Source organism: Spinacia oleracea, chromosome 1, assembly GCF_020520425.1.
Source record: "Spinacia oleracea cultivar Varoflay chromosome 1, BTI_SOV_V1, whole genome shotgun sequence".
Lineage (NCBI taxonomy): Eukaryota > Viridiplantae > Streptophyta > Magnoliopsida > Caryophyllales > Amaranthaceae > Spinacia > Spinacia oleracea.
In genome coordinates this window covers 103,504,483-103,523,944 of record NC_079487.1, presented here as the reverse complement: position 1 = coordinate 103,523,944, position 19,462 = coordinate 103,504,483, and the positions used below count along the sequence as shown (strand labels likewise).

Here is a 19,462-nt window from a genome sequence, read left to right as displayed (position 1 = left end):
AAAAAAAAAAAATCATATGGTGCAAGTCTTAAATTGATCGACTTCCCTAGAAATAGCTAAAACAATAAATAATTCCCAATTTACATTAAATTGAAAACTATTTCCCGTGGTACCGTCCACGGAAGATCGAATACAATTTTATTTTCTAAAACTTAATTCAGCGTAAAGCGATAACATTTAATTTGAAGAACCGCTAACTCTAGTAGCGGTGTAACATAAGATCACTAGTGCTGGTGGCTCTTTATGTTTTAAACAAAAATCCCAAAAAAAAAACGCTACTAGTGATGGGTTAGAACTTAGAATGTTTAGTATATCCATGGTTTCTGGCTTGTATATGTTTTGTTTTTTATTTTATTTTAAAAGAAAGACACATATTTGTTTTACTTTTTTATTTTATTTTAAAAAAAATTATATTAAAAGTAAGATAGTCTTTTCTCAAAATTGTATATTTTTCCTCCGTTTCATAAATATCGCACCATTTAGTTTTTACACTTATTCACATTACGACTTTTGTAATTTTTTGTGATTGATACCGTAAGAAAATTGTTGTCATGTAGGGTCATGTTAGATTCGTATCGATATATATTTTCTAAATATCATTTTTAATAATTTTTACTTATACACGATTTGAAATATTAACGGTCAAAGTAATGTGTCATATGAATAAAAGTCGACAATGATGCTTAATTTGTGGAATGGAGGAAGTATTTGTTGTATGAGACGTTGATATGTAGCCAAGTTAGCCCATTTTTAACATCTCCAAATAATTATTAATAATTCGAATAGTGACTTTTAGCTTATTATATATTTCTCCTTCCTTATCCTCTATTAGCTGTTGGAAGGATTATTGGTCGATAAACAGAATGAAGTCATTGGCATTACTTTCTCCTGCTTTCTTCAGCCCAAAAACACACAACACCAACAATTCCTATCTGCTACTAAAAAATCTTGACAAAAAACATTGTGAAGCTTCAGCAACAAGAGCTGAACATAGAGAAGTGAATGAATGTGTCTGTGTAGCTGAAATTGAGAAGCCGAATTCGCTGCGAAGAAGAAGAGAAGTGATTGGCATTGGAGCTTCTATAGGGCTATTATTAGCTACTATTCTTCTGCCATCCCAATTTGCTGAGGCTGAGGCTGAGGCTGAGGCTGAGGCTGAGGCTGAGGCTGAGGCTGAGGCTGAGGCTTCTTGTGAATTTATCCCTTCGCCATCTGGTCTTGCTTACTGTGACAAACTTGTTGGGACTGGTCCTCAACCTTCCAAAGGCCGACTTATTAAGGTATCTTACTCTTTTTATTTTCTTATTCTTCGCCCTACCTATGATAAAATTTTAAAAAAAGAAAAAAAAATGTGAATTTGTTTTGTATTAGTCATTTAGGATTTGTTTTATTCCTACTTATATTGTTTTTTCAAATCGAACTGGCATATAAAATTTCAGACCAAATCATACCTAAAAAAACAAAAAGTACTCCCGATTTTTTATTTAACTAGTTGTTGAATCGCGCACGATCCCTCAAGGTATACAAAATTATTTTTGTAAAAAATTATTTATGGTAAATGCTAGAAATGATATGTCAAAGTTAGATGTTGGATTTACATGTAACATGAAATAGAAACCATATGCGTTTTAATTGATAGTTCGAAGGTACAATATATAGGAAATTATACCCAAAGAAAACAATACATTTTGTATAGCAATGGAAGGGTGAAACCGTAAATGCTCTATTGTTAAGAATAAGACAAAATAAAACAAAGAAGGAAATGAGGGGCATGCACGTAAATGCACTATTGGGTGAATAGTAATCAAAGTATGAAGCTTTATAAGTGTTAGGATTAGACCAAATCAAGAAAAATCAAGTCAAAGTACACCAAAAGATAGAAAAATCAGACCAGGTCAAATGTCATCCACTAGAGGATTGGAAGGCTAAAAGTCATTACTAAAATATTGTGATTAGGAATACTCATGCTCATGGTATTCACTATTTTGTCACTAATTTGCATTTCTGAGGAGAACAAGCCTTAGTTTACAATGTTGTGGTGTTTGGTTTTGAGAGGTTTAGAAAAAATGAGTTTAAGAGTTTGACCATTCCAAAAAGTTAACTAAAGTATTGAGTTAGAAGTGCTATGGGATGAATTGAAAATGCTTAATATAGGAGATACTTGCAATAGAGGTTTGAATAATTGGGTGTAAAATGACAATATTATCTAAGCAACTTAACTTTTAGATCACGCTTATTAGCGGAGTATGTTAGGTGGATAGGAAAATTCTTACTTACAAGTAATGTACACTAAATATTGTATACCGCAGTAAAAGTTAACTTAAAATGCTTAAAAGTTACACATATATATGTAAAATTATCTTTATAGTGACATTTTAATTAAAGTTATCTATTTAAAATCGCTAATAGAGTATAAAATTAATTATTCAACACTTTAAGATGTTTATCTTTCAACTTTTTAGTAATATAAAAGTTAAACAATACTCCGTACATATTAAAAGTTACTAAGAACATGTTTATCAAACACCAATATTTGGTCTTCACTAATAAAATATAGTATTTTACCTTTTTTTTCTTTACCTAACACCAAACCCAACACTAACAACATTTATCAAACACCGAAAAAATCATCTCTCTCCTACATCATCCATACCCACCTATATTTATTTAACACAACAAAGTTAGGTCAACATTTTGCAATTAAAAAAAATCAAAATTTGTGGTCACCATATGCCGCATGTCAAACTCTCCTTACAAGAGATTGGTTTTGCATTTGGTGTTCATGAACACCTAATTTTCTTTGGTTTCATTCTCTCTCTTTCTTTCGATCTCACTCATCTCTCTACCTATTTTATTATTTTTTATTCACTTGTCTCTCTTAAACACCAAAGCAAGGTGTTTGATAAACATGCTCTAAGGTGTACAATAAATATATGGTACACAACTACACACTATGCGAGTATACGTGCAAGACCTTATGTATGAAGGTAATGGTGGGACATGTGGTCTGAATTGTCAAAGATTTTTATAGGAATTTGTACCATATGAATTAGTGTTTTGGGGGATTTAGTTCTGAGCGATTTCCTTCGATAATACTCGGGGATTCGCAAATTCCCAAAATACGCCATTTGTTTAGTTAATTCTCACTCTATCGTCCACGTCAGCAAGTAATCCGATTCAAAAATTTTTAATCGTTCAGCAAGAAACCGCCAACTGAAATGGCGGTTTAACAAGTAAACCTCCAATTGAAATAGCGGTTTACTTGTTAAACCGCTATTTCAGTTGGTGGTTTACATTACCAAAAAAAAGAGGGACAAAACGTATATAGGTTTTGAGATATGATGCACACAAAACCGCCAATTGAAATGGCGGTTTTGTTTTAAAGCAAACCGTCATTTGAGTTTTGGCGGTTTTTTATCATTGAACCGCCAATTCAAATGGCGGTGTGTTTTAAAACAAAACAGTCATGTCAATTGGCGGTTCAAAGCTGAACCGGAAAAAAAAATACTTTTATTTCTTCCATGCTGACGTTGACGTTGTGGAGGGGACTAAGTTAGAAAGTGGCGTATTTTGGGAATTATTGGATCTTTAACCAATATTGAAGGAAATCGCTCTTTAATTCTTATGGAAAATTATAATTTATGGGAAGCTTTTTATGTGGTTTGTATAAATTTGTTCAACATATTCCGTTGGCATTATAGGAATTTGGCTAATATGGAGTTGGCTGAAGTGGTAAGCTGTTTGATGTCGTTTAAGGGGTCTCGGATTTGAGTCTCATGTATGCAGAACTCTTGTTGGGAGACTTACCCACGTACCATACGTGCTTGTGTACAAATACTTTCAAAAAATGGTTTTACATGCAAGTATTTTTATAACATTTTTGTACAAATGTTCTTTTTACAATTTACTCCGTAAATTATAAGTGATCGATATTTTGCGTGGACATCAAAATGCCCAAAAGTTGGCTTATATAGTAGAAATTTAAAGCTTTACAAAAATAATATTACTATCTAAATTTTAAAAACTATTGTTTATTATTCATTATTCATTATTCATTATTCATTATTCATTATTCATACGTTAATTGATATATTACAGGCCCATTATGTCGGTAAATTGGAAAACGGAAAGGTCTTTGATAGCAGCTACAACCGAGGAAAACCTTTAACATTCCGTGTTGGTGTAGGGGAAGTAAGCCCTTAGTTGTATTTATGCATACTCTATACTTGTTCTTCTTACATATTGAAATAACGGTAGGAAAACTTGATGTTAGTGGTCTCACCTATGGCCGATTTTCTTTGAAAAGTCTTAACTTTTGTTTAATTATGAGGTGTATCAACTTTGGGGGTCTCAACATCAAATCAAGGATATTAACCTAAATCATATAAAGTGACTAATGTTTATCTCTTTCACGTTATTTTGTTTCATACTTGTTGCATATAGTAACGATGAAGATCATTTTTTGCATGTCTAACATAAAAACAACATTTTTTTATGCAGCATTTTTTTTATTGCATATCAGCATATGAATTGATTGTCAAAACAATTTTATTTAAAAAAAAATCTTTCATTTTTTATAACTTTTTTCTTTGGTATGCATCTTTGACATTTTTTTATGACTTGTTATTGTTATATTCTACTTCGGAATATTTTGTCATACTAATCATAAATACCTTAAAGGTTATCAAAGGATGGGATGCAGGTATCTTGGGGAGTGAAGGAGTCCCTCCCATGCTTGCCGGTAATATATTATGTTTGTTTTTAAATAGTTGCATTATTTTAACTCTCGATACTATTTACTTGTTTTACTTTCACTTACACAAATAAGTAATCATTATTGTTATATGGAAAAATCTTCAAATACAACCATGAAAACTTGTCACTTTACTGATTATAACTTTAAACTTCAATTTTTGCAAATCTATACTAATATATTAAAGGCGTTTTGAAGAATGTATACTTGTCACATAGACCTCTCCTTATTACGCCACGTCACTACTTAGTAGCATCATGACACGTTATTACAACAAAAAAACATCTAACAAGGATCGAACATCAAACCTCTTTGTTAAAAGTTACACTTCTTACCATCTTAACAAACTACAACTTATGTAATATCTTTCCATATAAGCCTATATGTTCTTTTTACAATAAAAAATACATTGAATAAAAGTGAATGCAAAAAAAGAATGATTACTTAATTCATAAATGTACAATTATTACTTTGAAAAAAATGATCCGACTTTGTTTAGATTTTTTGATGTGGGTTTAATCGGGGAGGTTGTTGATCGGCCACTAATCTTATGTCACCACCGTAATTTGATGATGACACCATTTCTACGTGCACATATTTTAAAAAAAAAAACAGAATAAAAGTCAAAACTCGGGGCAACGCCCGGATTACATACTAGTTACAATCTAAAAAGTCACCCGATATTTAAAAGCTACAACCCCATGTCGAATTCCAACAAAAGGAAACTGGGAGTGATGGTCATTATTAATTTTCAACTCAATAATAACGCATTTAAATTCTTTAAAAATTCTAAAAAAGAAAAAAAAATCAGGTTTTTGAGAGTTGATTTAGTTCGGTTATTTTAAACTTTTTAAGCATTTAATGGAACTAATAAATGAGTTGAAAATTAATAATAGCACCACATTCAGTATTTGTTTGCGGGAATCCGACTCGGTGTTGTAGTTTTAAATGTCAGTGAATTTTCAAGTTCTAATTTACAAAAATAGAGGTTTGGTTTGTAAACCACAAAGTGACAACTTTTGATGATTGTACTTTGGACATTTTTTTTCTTATTATATTTCCTATGTTTTACCAACAAAAGTTGTGGTGCTAAAATAGGTGGAAAAAGAACGTTGATGATTCCTCCAGAGTTGGGATATGGCATGAGGGGAGCTGGGTGTAAAGGAGGTAATTATAATTACCTTAATTTTCATACTTTTGACTATATTTTGTCATTTTGATTACTTGTGTAGTCCATTCAAGAGTGTCTCAAATGATTTAGGTACATGTATCATCCCTCCAAATTCGACACTTTTCTTTGAAGTGGAGTTCGTGGGCAATGTTTGAAGAATGTAACCTCCATTATCAAATAAATTTGAGGCTACAAGTTTGTACTAATTCATAAATATTTATTTTTGAATTAATTCATATATCACTAATGGGAAAACTTGCACAAAATTAATTTTCTCATTCAAAGATATTGTACAAAAAAGTTAGATAAATAAGTGTTGCTACATACAATGTTATCATTACACTCCTATTTTAATATCACAAGCAATTGTGGTCCGCCTTAGAGAAACAAATGGTTTGGATCGGAATAGGTATGTAACTTTCAAGAATGTCGAGTGGACAAACTCGAAGCGATTGTACCACCCGGGTTTAAAGATCGACTTACTCAATGCCAAAAGGTGAGGTTTTATGATGCAATTTTTAAACTTTGTTAATTTACTATGCAAAGTTTTAGATTTTCAAATTTTATCGGCTTAATCTAGAAACAATAATTTAATTCAAAACAAAAGTATTAAAGGAGCCTGATTGGAGAAATTTAATATGATGGAGTTCATATAAGAAGTATTATTTCGAAACTCCACAACGCAATCTCCATGGTGAGAGGGTGAAAATTCTCTCTGCTTTTACCTACTTGTGAACGTTCCCTCAATGTGTTAGAGGGCTTTCAATTAGTGTGTGAGACTAATCTTGTTCAATTTAATAGTGTATGGAGTTGAATGGTGTATGGAGTTGCCAACGAACTTAACTTGTGGGAGAATTAAGACTCACAAACCCAATGCATGTGATTTAATGTGCAGGGTAATCTTGATTCCTGACTTGTAGATCAGTAGATCCTAGACCTTAGGATAAGAGGAAGTAAAAATCGCAGTCTGTTATGTTTTTGTAAAAACGTTATGTTTTTGTAAAAATATAACAGCAAAAAAATTCAATGAAATGATACATGTTTTAATTGAAATGGTACTCTATTTTTAATGAGATGGTACTCTTTTTAACGAAATGGTACATGTTTTTATCGAAATGATACTCTATTAAACTAAATGGTTCTCTTTTTTTAATGACATTGTACTGTTTTTTTTAAAGAAATTGTACATGTTTAATGTTGTGATGTGTTTGCTCACACATCGCATCATGCCGCCTCGTCTAGCTCTTATGATAGTTCTTGAAGAGTAACCTTGCTGGCTGAACATAGATCCTAGGATAATTACACCAGAGTACGTAACTGTAGGTTACGTGTCTGTATTTTGGGCTAGACCTTAAAGAGATTAGATAAGAGATTCAAAATAGTTATGGGGCTTGAGGGAACTGGCATTTAGAGAGGAAGTGATGATTCGTAAAGATTGTGAATGAATATTTTACAGGTTTTGACCTTATTTATAGTAGAAGAGTTATACGTTAGGGAATGTCATACTCTTCTCATGTACGTGCTATAAAAAGTCTGTGTGTGCCAGAAGTGCGCGAAATCTAAAAAGATACATAGGTGCTGGAATTTTGTCGTGCGTAAAAGAAATATTATCACGCATATTTTGGTGTGCACACTAGAAAATAGTGGTGCACACTTGCAGAGTTGCATGTAGGGATGTCAATGGCGCGAGGAGGACCTAAAATATCCATCCCCGGCCACCCCCGCCCCATCACCCATGACGGGTACAAAATTCAGCTCCATCCCCATCCCCATCCCCATCCCAAAGAATACAAACTAAAATCCCTAGTTGCAGGTTTGCTGCACGCCAAACCTACCCCTATCCCCTTCTACTTGAGGCGGATGCGAGACGTGTCTCCTACAAAACCAGACTCACTGACATCCCTAGTTGCAGTTTGCTGCACGCAAACTCAAGTTAATTAGTTTAGCTCTTGTAGAGTTTATACACGGCCTAAGTATGTATTTGGCTTTCATTTACGCTAAATTCCCATTAGAAGCTAATTTGGGAAATTGGTTATATACTTGTCTAAAATATGGGCTTCTATTGATCTGTTTAGTTAGTTGTAGTTGTTCACTTGTTCTTGAGTTAATCAAAGTGCATTGTTGACAGACGGATTATATCTCCATCATCAAACTTTTTTGAGACGGGATGAGGAACAAAAAGTATGTGTCTACTATATTCTAATACGAAGTATGTACTAATTCGTTTCTCCATGTTTGTACCACGCCTTTTTGACACATTCTTTGAAGAAGTGATAATTAAAGGGTGTAAAGTGACATAGAATTGTAAAGTCACGACGTGTTTTCTCTCTCTAGTTTTTTCTCTCTGCCTTCTCTCTTGATCTAAGCTAGATTACTGGAGATTTTCCTTCTCGCCTTTGGCGAGGAGGCCTCTAGGGGTCTTCTTAGTATCAAGGACGGGTTTTCTCCTCAAATTTTTCCTTTTTTCGTTCTCCTCTTTGTTTTTGCAGGTGCTCGTCTTTGTCGTTCACAGTCGTTGCTTCGTTTCTTTCGTAATGGATTTCGTGCCTCCAACGTATAATCCCAGTTCTAATGAGTCATGTCCTCATCCGTCACCTGATAATCCCAGTTCAACCGAGTTCATTCCTCAACCAATCCCTGATATTGTGATGGAAGACCGTGATCTTACAGCCAATACTAATCATACTCCTCAACCCATCCCTTTGCCTCGACCCTTATCTTTTAAACAAGCTGTGGAAGGGAATTCTCAATGGTTTGATGAAGCCAAACGTATCCAAATTACCTCCCTGGAATGGGAGGAAAAGGAGATTGACCCTCCTGATGATTCTAAGGCTGTGCAATTTCCAAAAGTCACTTTGGAAAAACTTTGTCAGCCATGGAAACTGACCTTAATGGGGAAATGTTTAGGCATCTCTGTTCGTCCTTCTTTCATTACTCAGCGAGTGAGAATTATGTGGAAGCCAAGGGGTAATTTGGAAGTGATTGATCTAGGTCATAATGTCTACCTATTTAGATTCTCGCTTCAAGATGACTACGACAAAGCTCTTTTAGGCGGTCCTTGGTTTGTTCTGGATCATTACCTAATGATCACTAAATGGAAACCGAATTTCAGACCGTCAATGAATCCGTTTGATTCAATGACGGTATGGATTAGATTTCCGGAACTTCCTGTGGAATACTACGATAAACAAGCTCTTTTTGAAATTGCTAAGATAGCGGGATCTCCAATTCGGGTTGACTACGCAACGGATCATCTAACAAGAGCTAGGTATGCAAGAGTTTGTTTGGTCATTAATCTCAATATTCCCCTTGTTACTTCGGTCTGGGTAGGAAACCAGTGGCAACTTATTGAATATGAAAATATTCATTCATTATGCTTCTTATGTGGAAAAATTGGTCACCAAAAGGATAATTGTTCCTTGTCCATTAACCCTAATTATCCTAACCTTGATGAACCTAACCGACAAGGAGCTTTGAATAATATTTCCCTTAATCCCCCTCCCATGTCGGCCCACAAGTCTGTCTCTCAACCCACTAAAAATCCCACTAGTGAAATAGTTACCACCACCCATATACCCACCATGTGCCAAAACTCTTCAAGTCAACCCATGATCCCATTAACATCTGACAAAGACACTATGGATAGTTATAGAAATAATAACTATGGGCCATGGACTATGGTTGTCAACAAAAGAGGCCCAAAGCCCAACAAAATAAATAACCCAAAAAATAACCCACATCAGCAGAAACTAGGCCAAACTACTTTGAACCAACAACCAAAAGGCAAAGAAAAATACAATTCGAAGTTTCCATGGAAAGGGAATCATTGGCAAATTCTGGAAAAGGAAAATTTACAAAAGGAAGTTAGCTTTTCAGTTATTGGGGAAAAGGGTATTGGGAATGAAGGAGATCCTGCAATAAATCTCTTATCTTTGCCAGAGAAGGAACCCCCTTCATCTTCCTCTTCTGCTTTTGCTCACCCAACTCCGAAAATCCACGTGGAACCTCCAACAATGGCCAATTGGGGCGGTGACCATCCCTCTTCTTCTTCGCCATCTTCAAATACCCCAGAAACAATCAACAATGATCACTATTCCTCATTGCCTTCTCTTCCAACCAAGAAATTAAAAAACAATGGAAAGAAAACCTCAACATCCTCGCATCCACAAACAGAGAGCACCTCGACGGACAAATCAAAGTCGTCGACAACCACCTCCATCACCACTTTCCCCTCCATACCCGATCAATGCAGCAACCCCTCCACCATCGTCCCCTACTCCATTAACTCCGACCAACAGCATCCCTCACTTTCAAACTCCCTCCAGCTCGAGGTCGTTGTCATTCCGACTACCGTTCAACCCTTACCCTCTTCAGAAACCACCAACCAGACCTCCTCCTTCACTGGACCTGTCGGTGAATCAGTTCACCACACCACCACCCTCTCCACCTCTGAAGATTCATCTCCCATGGGCATCGATAGAGACTACTCCAACCTCCCAGAAGATTACATTGATGCACAACTCATTGCTCCGGCTCCAAGCTTACCAGAGCAACTCCCTCAACCTTCCTCTACATCCAATGAATTCACCACCCCCAGCATTCTCCACCCACTTCAACCAATTTCCTCTTCTTCCACCCTCAAAAAATCCAACAAACTATGCCTTGCTGTCAAACCCAGTCGAGCTAGACTTAGAACGTCTAGCAAACCATACGACTACCTTCACAGTTCTAAAAGGAGTAGTGGGTCTTCAGCTGGAGTTTCGCTACTGGGGGATGATCAATGGAGGAGAGAAGGAGATTCAGTCAATGGTCCAACCACTAAAGATGAAGGATGTGGTTCTGATGGAGCAGCTGCGAAACTGGAAGGAATGGGAGAAATTCTTTCCATGGATTCCAGCCAATAACCTCAAGGTTTCTGGTTTTGTTCCAACCTCTTTTCCTGATCTTGATATGAAACTTGTTATCTGGAATGTTAGAGGAGCTTCCAAGAATGATTTTATTCCCTATGCTTGGGATATCATCAGTAATCACAAACCCTCTATTTTCATTATCCTAGAAACTAAAAATAATGAAGATAGGGCTACTGCTGTGGGAAAATACTTAGGGTTTGATAAGTGTGTGGTTGTTCCTGCTGAGGGGAGAAGGGGTGGGCTGTGGTGTTTTTATAACCCTGATGTGGTCTGTCTCATTGAGCATACTGAAAAAACTCCAAATTACTTTCATGCTCTTTTTAAACTCAACCCTTCTCAGCCTGAGGTCTTGATTACTGGAGTTTATGCTCCTAGTACCAGCTCCAAAAGGCATGAGCTCTGGAACGAGCTTAAGGCTAGCCTTCCTCCCCCCTCTACCCCTTGGATTTTGTTGGGTGATCTTAATGAGGTTACAAGCCAGGCTGAAAAATCGGGTGGTAGAAGGTTTGTGGGTTCCCAATGCACAGATCTGAATGTCCTGGCAGATGCAGCATCCTTGGTTGATTTGGGATTCCAAGGCAACCCCTTTACCTGGAGCAATGCTCGTGAAGGAATGGAGCTTATCTGTGAACGCCTGGACAGAGCATTGGCAAATCCAAGTTGGTTGAACACTTATCCAAACACTCAGGTACTTCATCTACCTAAAACTTATTCGGATCATTGTCCCTTATTGATTAATGTTTTTTCTGAGAAATTAAATGGCCCTTTCCCTTTTCGTTGTAAAGAGCTGTGGTTGTCTCATCCCAATTTTCATGATTATTTTATTGGGAACTGGAATCAGCCGAATTTTAAATTTCTTGATGGACGCCAAAAGTTCCTCTCTTCTATCCATTCTTGGAATAGGAACATATTTGGGAATCTTAAACTAAAGAAACAAAATTTATTACGCAGAATAGATGGTTGTCAAATTAGCCTTTCTAAAAATTACTCGCATTTCATTTTTAATCTTGAGAAAGAATTACTTACAGAGCTTAAAAAGATTTATCAAATGGAAAGAGTAATCTGGGCTCAAAAGGCAGGACTAAACTGGAGAAAGTTTGCTGATTGGAACACTAAATATTTTCACACCATTGCAAAGATAAAAAAATCTAGAAGTAGAATTCTGTGTTTAAAAAATGAAGATGATGTGTGGATTCAGGACCAGAATATTCTGAAAGCTATGGCTAGGGACTATTTCATTAGGGTTTTTTCAACCTCTCACTCTTATAGCATTAATTGGAAGGTTCCATCCTGCTCTTCTTCTATCATCACCCCTGCTGATAATGCCTTACTAGCTAGTTGTCCCACTTCGGAGGAAATTAAAAATGTGCTTTTTCAAATGAACCCTATTAAAAGCCCTGGACCTGATGGTTTGCAACCCCTTTTCCTCCAAAAGTTCTGGAAAAACTTGAATTCTTCAATTACTAGTTTTGTTCAGGATTGTTTTAAAAACAGCTCTATTCCCCATAACATAAACAATTCCTATCTTTGTTTAATCCCTAAAGTTGATATTCCCTCTTGTATGAAAGAGTTTAGACCTATTGGTCTTTGCAACTCTATCTATAAGCTTATTACTAAAACCATTTCTAATAGGTTAAAACCTATTCTGCCAACAATAATAAGTCCTCTTCAATCTAGTTTTGTGATGGATAGAACTATTGATGAGAATGTCATAATCATAAAGGAAATTGCACACTTTTTTAATAAAGCTAGTAATAAAGCTAAATGCATGGCCTTAAAGATTGACCTTAGTAAAGCCTTTGATAGTCTAGAGTGGAGTTTTATCCATGATACCCTTAAATGGTTCAATTTCCCGGATTCCATAGTAAACCTTATTATGAGTTGCATCACAACTGCCAGTATTTCCGTCCTATGGAATGGACAAATAACGGATAGTTTTGAACCGTCCAGAGGTATTCGTCAAGGAGATCCTCTCTCTCCTTACATTTTTGTCCTTTGTCTGGAAAGGCTTTCCCTCCTAATTGAAGAAACGGTCAACAACAAACTTTGGAGACCTTTACGTTTATCTAAACAAGTTTCTATTTCACATCTTTTTTATGCGGATGACGTTTTCCTGTTTGGTGCTGCCACCACAAACAATATGGATATTATGATGAAAACTCTGGATGCTTTTGGGAAAATTTCAGGTCTACAAGTAAACTTTTCTAAATCTTCCCTTATTTTTCCAAAAAAAATGAATCATAATGTTCGAAATTCTATCAAGCAGGCTTGCAGTTTTAAAGACACCATTTCCTTTGGGAAATACCTTGGCTGCCTTATCTCTCCCACTAAGCTTAATAAAGTTGACTTTTTCAAACTCTTGGATAAAACTACTAGCAAAATTAGAGGTTGGCAGTCCAAACTTCTAAATATGGCCGGAAGAAGCACCCTCATTAAATCAGTGTTAAATGCTTATCCCCTCTATGCCATGCAAACCACTTTACTCCCTGCCACTGTGATCCATGAACTTGAGACCAAATGTAAGAAATTTCTTTGGAATAGAGTTGATAGATCAAAATACATCCCTAGAACCAACTGGGGTAGGGTGTGTGACCCAATAAATAAAGGAGGCTTAGGAATACGAGATCTGAAAAGATGGAACATGACTTTCATGGCTAAATTAGGATGGAGAATACTCACTCAACCTGATAAGCTTTGGGTAAAAATTCTGACTTCAAGATATCTTAAATTTGCTAATTTCATGGATTGCTTGCCAAATGTTACTTCTTCCCCAATATGGAGGGACATCCTAAAAGGAAGAGATATTCTTAAAAAAGGAATATTAATCAACATTGGGGATGGTGAAGACACCTCACTGTGGTTTCACCATTGGGTGGGCGATTCTCCCATATACCTGCTCCCTAACATCCATATTCCTGACTCTATAGCTCATTTTAGGGTTTCTAAAATTATTGATAACAATCAGTGGAACCTATCTAGGGTTGAACATTTATTGCCTGATTTTATCTGTGACCTCATTAGGGCAATTCCTCTCTCTAGTATTTCTGAAAATAAAGATCGTTTATGCTGGAAACTAGACAACAAAGGTTCCTTCACTATTAAATCTGCTTACCACTCTACTGCCCCTACTAGTAACTATCAATGTTTAGTCAAAGTTAGCTGGAAAAAACTTTGGAGAATTCCAGTTCCTTATAAATATAAAATGCTACTTTGGAATGTCTGTCACTCTATCCTCCCTGTAGCTAAAACTCTCTCCTTTAAGATCCCTGATTTTAATCCCATATGTATTCGTTGCAATTCCTATATTGAAGATCACCTTCATCTTTTTAGGGACTGCCATAGTACTTCTATGTTCTGGTCTATGATTTTCCAATTTCATTCTTCCTCTTTTGATTTAGATCACAAACACTTTTACTCTCTGACATGGCATGAATGGATTTCTTACAACTTCACTGGTTCTATTTCTTGGCAAACAATCTTTGCAATGGCTCTTTGGCATATCTGGTCTTATAGAAACAATGCTGTTTTCAATCTAAAAATGGAAAACAGTTCTACTTTCTATAACAAATTCTGGGCAGACTACAACTTTACTAACAATGTTTTGCAGTCTAAAGATCCTGCTATTAGGAATGGCTCTACTACTGTTAGAATTTGGGCTCCACCTCAGAACTCTTATTTCAAGCTGAATACTGATGGTTCGTGGTTGGACATTAACAATGCTGGTGGAGGAGGGGTCATTAGATGCAGCAAAGGCCTTTGGCATATAGGTTTCTCTTCGCACTTCAATAGTATTGGGCCTGTTTCAGCTGAGCTAACTGCCATCAAAGAAGGACTGCTCATAGCTTGGGAAAGGAAGATCACTCATCTGGAGCTGGAAATTGATGCTGAAGCTTTGAAATTCATGCTTGAGCACCCTGATAAGTACAAAGATTGTTGAGTAATGAGGTTTTGATGATTGTAAACTAATGATGATTATCTATTTAACATGTGTGTCAAGATGCGCGCAGGATGAACAAGTTATGATTGAAACAAGAAACAAGTAACACGAGCAATGAGAAGTTATTGTTCACTAAAGTGAAGATGGCTACGTCATACATGTTGTTTATATGTAAATTAGCATTTACATTGGTAAACTTCATGTGGTAAGTACAGTGACAAAGGAAGAACGAAATGATACTTTATATGGTCCAGCAGGAACAACCAGAAAGAGATCAGAAACTGTTTATCAGAGTTCCTAGTTGTCTGACTGTTCCTGTTCCTAGTCACATGTACGACATGTACTTGTATGCGTTAATAGAGTTTAGGAGTGCATATAATACTTTCATATTTGCATCCTAATATGTTTGTTATACTGTAGGTAAGAGTCCATATTGGGATAAGTTGTTTATTAGACGTAGGATTTTGCATTAGTCTAGGTCTCTCATATTATCCTATCATAAGTACATATAGTTGTATGTGCTTAGGACTCTTCATATAGTTAGATATGCATTAGGAGTCTTCTAGGAATGCATATCATAGCTGGTGTCATTTATCATATATTATGATGTATTGTAGACGGTTTAGGAGTCTAAGAGTTTTTAGTTTGCATAAGCATTTTAGGAAAGATTAAATGCTTAGAGTTTAAGCTTTCATAATTAGTATTATGCGTAATATAGGACTGTTTAGATTCACTGTATTTTAGGTATTTGAGTCACATAATATTTGCCATACATATTAAAGTTCTTATTAGGGTAGGAATATTATTTATGTATTAATATATTATATTCCATATTATCCTATGTGTATTTTAGTCAAGCAAATATTATAATATATGATTTATGCATATCTATCATACTTGACTCAATATCTAACGTGGTTTATTATGCATGCAAAGAAATGATAAATGACGTGTGTAGGTAAGACTTTGAAGAAGACCCAAAGACTTACAGGAAGAACGAGGATTCAAGAGTTAGAGAATCCAAGAGAAGAGGAACTTGGACTCGAGGAGAATTAAGAGTACAAGTACAGAGAAAGAGAAGAGAAGAAAATCTAGTAGCATTAGTGTGCTTAATAGATTTGTTTTAGAAACTGAAAGTTCGGAGCTGGTGGAACAACGTACGTGGAACAGTGTCAATGACGAGGGTACTGGTCCTAGTCTGCACGTAGTATATAGGATTGCATGAGTATAGTATTTAGATCACGTTACCTTAGAGTTTGCGTCCTAATAGAAGTCTAAACATAATAATACTAAGTCATGTACTAAGGAGTTTTAGTATATTTAGGATTATGTGTTTGATAGTAATTAGGATTGCATTAGTTAATGGTTAAATAATGTTTATCTTGTTTAAGAGTCATGATAGGAAAGGAGTGTCGTTTAGATAGAGTTTTCATTAATATATCTACTGCATAAAGAGATATTATTCGATCATATGTTTGTTAGAGTCTTAGGATAAAAGTCTATCATGATAGAGTTCTATTAGGTCTAGGATTCCTAAATAAAAGATAAACATAAAATATATCTTCTAGGGTTAATAGATAACATGCATCACTATATATACTGCATTCATAAGTCTAGGAAAATTGTCTGACTTAGTGGTGTTACGTGCTTAAGTTAAATCTACATTATAACCCACGTCAGTACCGTCAGTTCCTGTTCCACATACGTAGTTCCTGCTCCAGCAGAATTCCAGATTCTATTTGTTATTCTATCTTTTATACTTGAGAGTTGGGAAGGGGTTTGAGTGAACCTTGTAATTGAGAGAATCAGCTTGAGTCGAGCTGAAGAGTTGAGAGAGAAGATCTCTAGAGAGATCATTGAGAAGGAACGGTTGAGGGACTGTTCATAAGGGAGTTGAGTTTAGGGAACTGTGATTTTCCTAATTAGTAAAAGGGTTTAAGTCCCTACGGGGCCGTGGTTTTTCCTCTCTATTAGGGTAGAGAGGTTTCCACGCTAAAATCTCTCTTGCAATCTCTTAATGTTTTTAATTCCGCGAAAAAGTAGATCCAACATCTACAAACACTAATTCACCCCCCCTCTTGTGTTGTTCATCTAAACTAACAATTGGTATCAGAGCCGGTGCTCTATATTTTACAGGTAATCCTGATGAGTGATCCGGGTTAAGATGAACAAAGTTATGAAAGAAACAGTTCCCACAATTCTGCTGTTCCTGATGGACGAAAAGGAGGATAGCACGTATTTGATGATGATGATTAACACAAAGATTGAAGAAAAATAATTGGAGGTAAATTTTCAATCTTTATGATATTATTTATGTTCGCTCTTAATTGTTAAATATTATGAACATCATACGTTATATATTATTGGCCATATGTGTGTTCATTCCGTAACGCAGAAATAGAAATCAACGATTGATTGTGAGCAACCTTGAATTAACCATGTTCATTTACAAGTTTTCAATAGGGCTTTGCTTTAAATTTAAAATAGTTCTTGCGGTTTTGAAGAGGAACAAAGTGGTCTTGTTTGTTTCACAATTCCAGCAAAATTAAAATTTTCTACTAGTCTTGTCGATATTAAAAATATTTCTATTTTTCCAAAAGGTTTGAAATATAATTTTATTATCTTGAATCTGAAAAGTTTGATTTTTAAATAGATTTTAAAAATTGCAAAGAATTTGTTTCATAAATATTTTACCAGGAACATGTGTGCAACAAGACTTGTTAAAAGCAATATTGATTTGAGATATCAAAAATTGTTTTTGCAAATTGTCGAAAAGGTCATGTAACCTGAATTGAACCACGTGACCATGAACACCAAAATTATTGAGATGGAACTGAGATTCGTTGTTCCTTGTGTTGTTTTCGGTAAAACAATTTTTGGTTCCAAAAGAGTTTTGAAATCTGTGTTTAAAAATTATTGAACTTCTTCATAATGCAAATAAAAAGGAAAAATCAGATTTTCAAAATAAAATTTTCAAAATTTGAATTTACTAGGAACAACCTATATATCGTTTATGGAACAAGTCATATCAATTTCAAAACACGTTTTACGAATCAAAATAAGTTTCTTATTGGTGAAGTGTTGAACACATGTAGAGAACTTATATGGAAAATTCCGACTTTGAGTTTTGAATTGACTTTGATGGAACTAAGACATGTTCCTACAACTGTTTCTAGTAAAGATGACCTTATCTATTTTAAGAATTTGAAATCCGACTTTAACTGTTTTAAATACGATATTTATGTGTCGTCAATGGAAGAGAAGGTTTTCAAATCATTTCAAAAATTATCAATCTTCATCTCACTAGAAACAGTACAAGGAACAGATCTGGAGGAACTGATTGTTCCTACTTATGGGAACTGAATTATTTAAGCACTGTTATTTTAATATTTTCAAGGTGTATGCCTAAAGTCAAGAAGGTTATGCATTATGAACTATTTACTTATTCAGTACCATATGAATGCATAATTAATCTTGTTAGTATTAGTAGTATAGTAAAACATGTTTAAAAAAAAAAAAAAAAAAAAAAAGGCACATCTGACTACTCCTACTAACAACAAGGGACTCAAGCAAATTTGAGTACCCAAGACCAAGAACTGATCTATTTTGCAGGCCATATGTGAGAAAAGACAATATAAAGCTCATGACAAAAATGTTATTCATGCACATATTTGAAGACATATAAGTGTGTCTCACGAAAAAAAAAACTTTAAAAGAGATTCTAGCAGAGAAGTTGTGTTACATGTTTATATCATCATGCAAGAGATCTATAACGAAGAAATGGACAGCAAACAAATCACACAAAAAGGAAAGGAAAGATGGTGTATCCCTTAAGGTCCGTTGAAATATCAGGAACAGACGCAGTAGGAACTGGATAAGGAAACAGTAAAAAGTCAAATCCAGTTCCTCCACAACAAGTCAGTTCCCTGTAATCAAGATGGATGAAAACAACGAACAAGCTCATATGGATCAAATTGAAGTTTCCAAGACTATGATAAGGAGAATGAATTATGAGTGATATTAAGAAGGGAGCTTAATCAAAATCCTTATTTACTTTGTGTGAATTACTTTGTTTCCTTTATTTCTTATATTATTAACTTCACTTTGTGTTTGGTTAGTTGTGCAAATTAACGATAAGGTTTTGAAGGAAAAGAAATTGAAGCGTTAAAATATGTTCCACGTATCAAGGGAACAGAGACCAAGATTTGGCGGAACGACTGAAGTACTTAAGAATACAGGAACGAAAACCAACGTATCCATAAGAAGGCTTTGACGCTGACGCACAAGTTCCTGGTCCAACTCATGAGGAACTCAATTTCAGAAATATAACAGAAGTTCGGGAACAACTCTCTTAGTGAATGGACAACAAGGAACATCAACAAGGTGTACTGTTGTAAGTACAAAAGAGACTATCAAAAGGGAGTATTCACGTCTAGAATTTTCTGTATATTTATGCTTTAATATATATTTATTTCTTGAAGACTAACCTACTAACCTTATAATTGCACAAAAGATTACATTTGGGTCTTAATTTTAGATTACATCATTGTGAGCGAAAACAAAGATGCTTTACTGGTTAATAAAGACCCCAAACTGGCCAATGCAACTTATTCCTCAGATCTACGAGAGACAAACCAAGATGAAGAAGCATGGTCAAGCATAAAGACCAAAGGAAATAGAACGAGTTCCTG

At 35.2% G+C, this 19,462-nt stretch overlaps 1 protein-coding gene across 3 annotated transcripts; it reads left to right on the top strand.

Annotated features, from left to right (window-relative positions):
- The first annotated feature begins 812 nt into the window (after nucleotides 1–812).
- On the top strand, nucleotides 813–6,298 carry LOC110796285 (peptidyl-prolyl cis-trans isomerase FKBP13, chloroplastic). 3 transcript variants are annotated; one of them, XM_056837966.1, is made up of 6 exons: nucleotides 813–1,154; nucleotides 1,185–1,280; nucleotides 4,099–4,191; nucleotides 4,681–4,741; nucleotides 5,852–5,920; nucleotides 6,015–6,298. In XM_056837966.1, the coding sequence occupies exons 1-6, from the start codon at nucleotides 864–866 to the stop codon at nucleotides 6,077–6,079; spliced, it is 675 nt and encodes a 224-aa protein (XP_056693944.1). In that variant the 5' UTR covers nucleotides 813–863; the 3' UTR covers nucleotides 6,080–6,298. The 3 variants fall into 3 exon arrangements, with proteins under 3 accessions (XP_056693944.1, XP_021857028.2, XP_021857027.2); XM_022001336.2 differs by having other exon boundaries at nucleotides 814–1,280; nucleotides 5,996–6,298; XM_022001335.2 differs by having other exon boundaries at nucleotides 817–1,280.
- The last annotated feature ends 13,164 nt before the right edge of the window (nucleotides 6,299–19,462 follow it).